Genomic DNA, 8481 nt, shown 5'->3' on the forward strand with positions numbered 1-8481 from the left:
AAATCGGGAGATTTATCTGGGGGCAAAAAAGTGCCAGGATGTCCTGGAAAAAGTTGAGGAGGAAGCTCTTAAAAGGTGGGTTGCCCTCCCGGACATCCGTTGGTATCTAATGGCTTTTCAATTTAAGGGTATTAGGATGCTGTTGTCTATACCGGAGGAAACATGGGGCATGGTTCTGGGTGAGATGGCAACGGTCGAGGGAGGATGTGGAGGTGAAGGGTTTCTATATAAGTTTGGGCCCCCAAAATATTTCAAACGTGTTTGTCTTAAGGTTCTTAAAGCCGCCCTAGAGATACGGTATAAAGTAAGATGTAGATGGGGTATTGGATATTTCTCTGATTTTGCCCCCATATGAGATTCCCCTGGGACCCCACTCTGCCTGAGAGATAGCTTAGCGATACCAATTAGGAGAGCTGGTGTTAACAAATGGTCTGATCTATTGGATGCGGATGGGATTTTTCCTTGGGAGGTCTTAAGAGCCAAGATAGGCCCTACACTCTCCAAGTTCAAGTATCTCCAACTTAAATCGTGGTACGAGGCAGAAGCGGGTGAAATATCTGGAAATTGGGAATTAGAGCGGATATTACAAGATACCCAGTTAAAAAAGAAAGAAATATCCATGTGGTATATAAGGCTCCTCGAAGCAGATGATGCAGATATTTCATCTCAATCATCGGTCTGGATCCAGTCACCGTTGGGTCATAATATTGAGGATTTCTTTGAACCATCTTTCAAATTACTTTATAAACATATCAAACCAGCCAGCCTAAAAAAGAACCATCTTTTCGTTCTCAATAGACTATTACACCCCGGCCAAAATAGGCAAGTTTGCTCCGTTCCCCACACCAAAAAGCCCCAGATGTAAAAGACCGAAAGCGGACGACCTCCACGTCTTTTTTGACTGTCCAGAGTTAAGATTAAACTGGAACGAAGTGAGGGATTCTCTATCGGGCATTTTTGGAACTAACATCGAAATCAATCTTCATTTAGTGTTCTTTGGGGGTAGCGACTCTACAAATGAGGTTTTATCCCAGAATCCATAGCGGATTGTTGTTATACCTTATACTGCTCGCTCGGAGGGAGATTTGTATAAAGTGGAAAGAACCTAGCCCCCCGAACAGAGAGAGCTGGCTTAAAGCATCATTTGGTATGGCACAAGACTTCTCGCTTAGCATTTGGCACCCTTTGTTAAAGTGGGGCCGGGACCTATGTCTGGTGACTTGATGACTTTTTGGGGGGAGAGGGTTTCCTTCCCTCCCCGAGTCCTATGATTACACCATGCCTCTACTACCCGGGGCAGGTCTGGTCGACCTAGAGCAAAGCAGTAAGTCGTGGAGCGCCCAGCTGTAAAGAATGACTGCTTGTTAAAATCTGCATATGTCTGTTGGTGAGATGAGGACTAATAAAAAAAAAAAATTTTTACACAAAAATATCAGATTTCTGATAACCCGGGTACAGTGGTTTCCTTAAACAAAAAGGAAATTAAGGATTCATTTTTGCTATACAAAAAAGAAACTCGTATGAGTACTATAGAGAAACAATCAGGTTTTAAATTTTATCAATCAATCGAATCGAAAAGAGGAATACAAGATTTGATTATAGTGAATAAATCCTCGCATTCATCTGTGTGCTGTCTAGATTGAGATTAGGCATATCATCACCTTGTCGCATTTCCAGTTATGAAAACATGCCCCTTGGATTCTACCCCTTGTGATAAATCTTCTAAACAAAGCACAGTTCATGTAATGCTTTTTTGTAAATTTTATTTGTATTTCAGATGTTTTTATCTGAAACCGCTTTTTATAAAAAAAACAATGTAAGATCGTATCATGCTGCTATGAATTTGCTCTTTGCACTGGATGATCCAGGAACTTGCTATCATGTAGCCTTATATATTTTAAAAGCAATTAATGTCAGGAAAGGTACGGTTACTATTAATTGACCAAGAAAAGATACATGTGAGACCACATAACGCTGATGGGACTAGTTATTTTTGAATGGTTATGGAACTTAGTATCATGCTGTGGTATTAATTTTACAAGATATGCCACCATTACTGTCTTCTATGGAATTTGTGATTTTAAATGTATATTTTAACTCATGTGAACGCTTTTATGGTTGTTCTAACAAACAGAATAAAGTATAATGAATTGAATTGACTTGCCCAGTTATAGTGGCAGATGTGTTCTTTCAGCAGTCTCGGATTAAAGACTTTATGAAGTGCTCAGTTTCCGAACTGTTCATTCAAATTCTATACCTTCTTGGTATGTCCTTGGTACTTTTAGGATCAGGACAATGAAAGTAGTAGAAAGAGTACGATGGACTACATTTTACACTAGGTATCCCTAATCACAGTCCTTGACCTCAACCTCCCAAAGCAAATTTTGGACATATTGCGTCACTGATCGCCCCTACTTGGATATTTTCAGGATCTACAACTCTGGTCAGGGCCATACTGTATCCTCCATTATGAGAAATGGAATAAAAAATGTAAAGAATATTATTACAAGGAATCAAGGTTTTTGCCTTCAGGGACGGATAATTAAAAAGACTCATTAGGATAGACTTGGTGTTATAGCAATTACTGTATGTAATTAAAGCACTCAAAGTTCCATTGAGAGTGTGCCCATTTTAGACCTTAAATATATGATTCATATTTGCTACTCTGTCTCGCTGAACAACACTTGCGGCTCAAATATATTACGAGGAGATTAGAGCACACTTTATGGATGGCTACGTTGCCATTTACCACATTAATAGCAATTAAAGAAAACACTTATTCAAAAGAAAACAACAAGGAACCCACCTTTTCAAAATGCAAAGACAGTAACGGTTCATCTAAAAGTATGACAATATGTAAGCAACTGTGGTAAAGAAGCACTATAACATGTATTCATGTAGAAGACCGGCAAGACATAAAACAGTCAAAAGTGTCATGTGTGTTTAAGGGGTTGTGTACATCACCAGATTTCAGCAACATGTCAAAATTTGCTCGATCATGTGCAAATAGCCTATCGTCATTTTGCCCTTTGTATTTTGGTACTTGCAGTTTTGTATTGTGCATTATAAATTAAAGATGATCACTCACGGATGACATGATACAACCTGAGAACTCTTCTAGTTCAAGAGAAGCATTAGAACTGGGATTAGAGGCATAATATTGCTTTTTAGAATAAAACGTGAGACCTCAATATTTGTGACCAGGGAAGGAGTTTGTACAAGGAATTATTTTCATTCTCTACTCTGAAATATGAAACGCCGTTAGGGGTCACTCAGCAGCCCCTACTTTAGACTTTGGCAGGTGAAATAAATCTGGTCATATAAAAAACAGATCCAGCTGAGTATATTAAGGGAAATACCTCTATTGTATGCTTTTTTAAAGATAAAAATAATCTAAACTGTTATTGGATATAGAAAACTGGGCAACGACGCATGCTGCAAAATAATGCAGATAAATTAAATACAATCTATGCCTTGGCTGGTGCAGCTATGGTGCCCCTCTATTTCTGCAAAAACAACAATTGATGGACAGAATGCAGAACAATGTCATACATTCACCCCAGTACAGAGATCTGGGCCTAAATCCATCGTTTTTTTGCTCACCAGGCCATTCCAGTTTGAACCCAGCCATATGCAAATCAGTCTTGACCCTGTGCCCCATGGGAACAGTCCAGCCCGAACTGCCAAGCCAGGTCCTCCCTGGACTGGAAACAAGCATCCTAGGACCGGTTTCGGGCTTTCAGCCCTCGTCAGCCAGGATAGCTTGATTCCAGTGGCATGGAGAGCAAGGGACTCACGTCTGAGCATACCCTTCCCACTCGGGGTGACAATTGCAAAAACAACAATTGATGGACAGAATGCAGAACAATGTCATACATTCACCCCAGTACAGAGATCTGGGCCTAAATCCATCGTTTTTTTGCTCACCATGCCATTCCAGTTTGAACCCAGCCATATGCAAATCAGTCTTGACCCTGTGCCCCATGGGAACAGTCCAGCCCGAACTGCCAAGCCAGGTCCTCCCTGGACTGGAAACAAGCATCCTAGGACCGGTTTCGGGCTTTCAGCCCTCGTCAGCCAGGATAGCTTGATTCCAGTGGCATGGAGAGCAAGGGACTCACGTCTGAGCATACCCTTCCCACTCGGGGTGACAATTGCAAAAACAACAATTGATGGACAGAATGCAGAACAATGTCATACATTCACCCCAGTACAGAGATCTGGGCCTAAATCCATCGTTTTTTTGCTCACCATGCCATTCCAGTTTGAACCCAGCCATATGCAAATCAGTCTTGACCCTGTGCCCCATGGGAACAGTCCAGCCCGAACTGCCAAGCCAGGTCCTCCCTGGACTGGAAACAAGCATCCTAGGACCGGTTTCGGGCTTTCAGCCCTCGTCAGCCAGGATAGCTTGATTCCAGTGGCATGGAGAGCAAGGGACTCACGTCTGAGCATACCCTTCCCACTCGGGGTGACAATTGCAAAAACAACAATTGATGGACAGAATGCAGAACAATGTCATACATTCACCCCAGTACAGAGATCTGGGCCTAAATCCATCGTTTTTTTGCTCACCATGCCATTCCAGTTTGAACCCAGCCATATGCAAATCAGTCTTGACCCTGTGCCCCATGGGAACAGTCCAGCCCGAACTGCCAAGCCAGGTCCTCCCTGGACTGGAAACAAGCATCCTAGGACCGGTTTCGGGCTTTCAGCCCTCGTCAGCCAGGATAGCTTGATTCCAGTGGCATGGAGAGCAAGGGACTCACGTCTGAGCATACCCTTCCCACTCGGGGTGACAATTGCAAAAACAACAATTGATGGACAGAATGCAGAACAATGTCATACATTCACCCCAGTACAGAGATCTGGGCCTAAATCCATCGTTTTTTTGCTCACCATGCCATTCCAGTTTGAACCCAGCCGTATGCAAATCAGTCTTGACCCTGTGCTGGGGTGGCATGGTGAGCAAAAGAATGATGGATTTAACCCAGATCTCTTGACTGGGGGTGAATGTTTTGATTTGTTCTGCATTCCGTCCATCAATTGTGTGTCTTTTCCTTGCTCGCCCTAAGTGCGCCAGGTATGCCCAGACGTGGGTCCTGGGCTCACTGTGCCACTGGAGTCAAGCTATCCTGGCTGATGACGGCTGATAGCCAGAAACCGGTCCTAAGATGCTTGATTCCGGTCCAGGGAAGACATGGCTTGGCAGTTCGGGCTGGACTGTTCCCATGAGGCACAGGGTCAAGACTGATTTGCATATGGCCATGTCTAAACTGGGGTGGTGTAGTGGGCAAAAGAACGATGGATTTAACCCAGATCTCTTGACTGGGGGAGAATGTTTGCATTGTCAGCATTCCGTCCATCATCTGTTTGTTGTAACGCTTTTCGCCCTAAGTGGGATGGGTATTCCCAGACGTGGGACCCGTGCTCACTACGCCACTGGAGTCAAGCTATCCTGGCTGATGACGACTGATAGCCAGAAACCGGTCCTAAGATGCTTGATTCCGGTCCAGGGAAGACATGGCTTGGCAGTTCGGGCTGGACTGTTCCCATGAGGCACAGGGTCAAGACTGATTTGCATATGGCCATGTCTAAACTGGGGTGGTGTAGTGGGCAAAAGAACGATGGATTTAACCCAGATCTCTTGACTGGGGGAGAATGTTTGCATTGTCAGCATTCCGTCCATCATCTGTTTGTTGTAACGCTTTTCGCCCTAAGTGGGATGGGTATTCCCAGACGTGGGACCCGTGCTCACTACGCCACTGGAGTCAAGCTATCCTGGCTGATGACGGCTGATAGCCAGAAACCGGTCCTAAGATGCTTGATTCCGGTTCAGGGAAGACATGGCTTGGCAGTTCGGGCTGGACTGTTCCCATGAGGCACAGGGTCAAGACTGATTTGCATATGGCCATGTCTAAACTGGGGTGGTGTAGTGGGCAAAAGAACGATGGATTTAACCCAGATCTCTTGACTGGGGGAGAATGTTTGCATTGTCAGCATTCCGTCCATCATCTGTTTGTTGTAACGCTTTTCGCCCTAAGTGGGATGGGTATTCCCAGACGTGGGACCCGTGCTCACTACGCCACTGGAGTCAAGCTATCCTGGCTGATGACGGCTGATAGCCAGAAACCGGTCCTAAGATGCTTGATTCCGGTCCAGGGAAGACATGGCTTGGCAGTTCGGGCTGGACTGTTCCCATGAGGCACAGGGTCAAGACTGATTTGCATATGGCCATGTCTAAACTGGGGTGGTGTAGTGGGCAAAAGAACGATGGATTTAACCCAGATCTCTTGACTGGGGGAGAATGTTTGCATTGTCAGCATTCCGTCCATCATCTGTTTGTTGTAACGCTTTTCGCCCTAAGTGGGATGGGTATTCCCAGACGTGGGACCCGTGCTCACTACGCCACTGGAGTCAAGCTATCCTGGCTGATGACGGCTGATAGCCAGAAACCGGTCCTAAGATGCTTGATTCCGGTCCAGGGAAGACATGGCTTGGCAGTTCGGGCTGGACTGTTCCCATGAGGCACAGGGTCAAGACTGATTTGCATATGGCCATGTCTAAACTGGGGTGGTGTAGTGGGCAAAAGAACGATGGATTTAACCCAGATCTCTTGACTGGGGGAGAATGTTTGCATTGTCAGCATTCCGTCCATCATCTGTTTGTTGTAACGCTTTTCGCCCTAAGTGGGATGGGTATTCCCAGACGTGGGACCCGTGCTCACTACGCCACTGGAGTCAAGCTATCCTGGCTGATGACGGCTGATAGCCAGAAACCGGTCCTAAGATGCTTGATTCCGGTCCAGGGAAGACATGGCTTGGCAGTTCGGGCTGGACTGTTCCCATGAGGCACAGGGTCAAGACTGATTTGCATATGGCCATGTCTAAACTGGGGTGGTGTAGTGGGCAAAAGAACGATGGATTTAACCCAGATCTCTTGACTGGGGGAGAATGTTTGCATTGTCAGCATTCCGTCCATCATCTGTTTGTTGTAACGCCCCTCTATTTCTGACAACAGAGACAAGAGGCATCAAGAAATATGTGGTGGATAGGCGCGTGGCCTTTGCTGAAGGCGGTATACAAGAGAGCAGGAAAAAAATTGTTGTCTGTGTCGGGGAACTGAGGATGTAATTAGTACTAAAGTAGCCACGCGTTAGGTGTGACTCCTGCAGATAGTCCTGGTGCTTTAGCCAAGCGCAAATTGCATTCGGGGACACGTCGTTTGACTTTCAACTTTGAACATTTTGGGTTAAAAATCCCAGCAGGCCAAGTACTGTTAATTGGACAGCCATCACTGATTGGAGGTGTCACACACTTGGCATCAATGCCCTTCTGACACCCTAAAAACTTGGACTTCTATGTTGAATGTGTTATACCGTCCAAATACTGTGGCTCTAATAGGAGAAAAATATAGTCCCTTTCGGCACTCTGACATTAACCACACACAACCTATTAATACATTGCACAATGACATATTGTAATATTTTTTGAGCCAAAGGCGTATTAAATGAGATTATGCATCGTCTAGCACCTGCTCTTAATGTATTAGTCTTATAAACGCGAATTTCGCTCGCATAACGAAGCACGCGGACTTCTACCAGGACGCGACTGTTACAAGCAAACGACGGCGATTACATGCCCCATGACATTAAGGGGCATGAGCAGTTCTTTTGTCAGTTTCGGTAGTAGCCGACTGCCAAAACAAATCTACAAGTGCACCGCGGTCAGATATCACGAATGAAACTAAGACACGTTTCACCAAGTTGGGTCTCCGGTTCTTACCTCCGTAGGCAGCCATGTTTTCGGTACCGCTCCTTCGCGAGAACGCTGGTTCGCAGACGAGACCGATTTGTAAAATGGATCGAGTTGCCTCTGCGCCACCTCACCGGCAGAAGTTATTCTCTGCCGCCATCTTGGAGAAGTAACGTAGCCGCTTCTTTCAAAGGTCTATTAACCTACAAAATCGACCAAAAGATACATTCATTATCATTTTAACAATACAATATTCAGGAGAACGGCAGTTTCATTTCTTCCCTGCCGTGCGTAGTAAATTACGATTTAAGTATATTTTTTTATTATTTATTTAAAATGATTACCCCTAACAAATAGCCAGTTATCGGTTTATTTTAACAACGGTTTTTGCCTCGGATTTCCAAAAAACGTTTGTTTGATAGTACTATCTGCTCAGTCGAATGGAATTTGTTGTTAAAGAAATATAAATACTCCTTTGCTAACATGGCCGACAAAGGAACTCCTAGGTCTGTCACAACGTTCCAACGAAGTAGAGTGCTACATGTTTAAAATGATGTCGAGAAAATTGAGGGAGCGGGGGACGCCATGTTGCTAGACTAATAACCATGAAATTGATGCACAAATACAGAGTACATTTAAATAACCTATCCATAAAGTTTGAATAACTAAAAAGAAAAAATTAGATTCTACATGTATGTCCAACGATGTCTTTCCTTTCTATTCTGTC

The 8481-nt window shown here is 44.4% G+C and overlaps 1 protein-coding gene across 1 annotated transcript in view; it reads right to left on the minus strand.

Annotated features, from left to right (window-relative positions):
- The window catches only part of DDX1 (DEAD-box helicase 1), a 287219-nt gene extending 279262 nt beyond the window's left edge, over positions 1-7957 (minus strand). Inside the window, exon 1 of the mRNA XM_085610667.1 lies at positions 7785-7957. Coding sequence (XP_085466793.1) covers positions 7785-7800 — 16 coding nt within the window. The 5' untranslated portion in view covers positions 7801-7957. The remainder of the gene's footprint in view (positions 1-7784) is intronic.
- Between the last annotated feature and the right edge of the window lie 524 nt (positions 7958-8481).

The sequence above is a fragment of the Triturus cristatus genome, chromosome 6 (genome assembly GCF_964204655.1).
Source record: "Triturus cristatus chromosome 6, aTriCri1.1, whole genome shotgun sequence".
Lineage (NCBI taxonomy): Eukaryota > Metazoa > Chordata > Amphibia > Caudata > Salamandridae > Triturus > Triturus cristatus.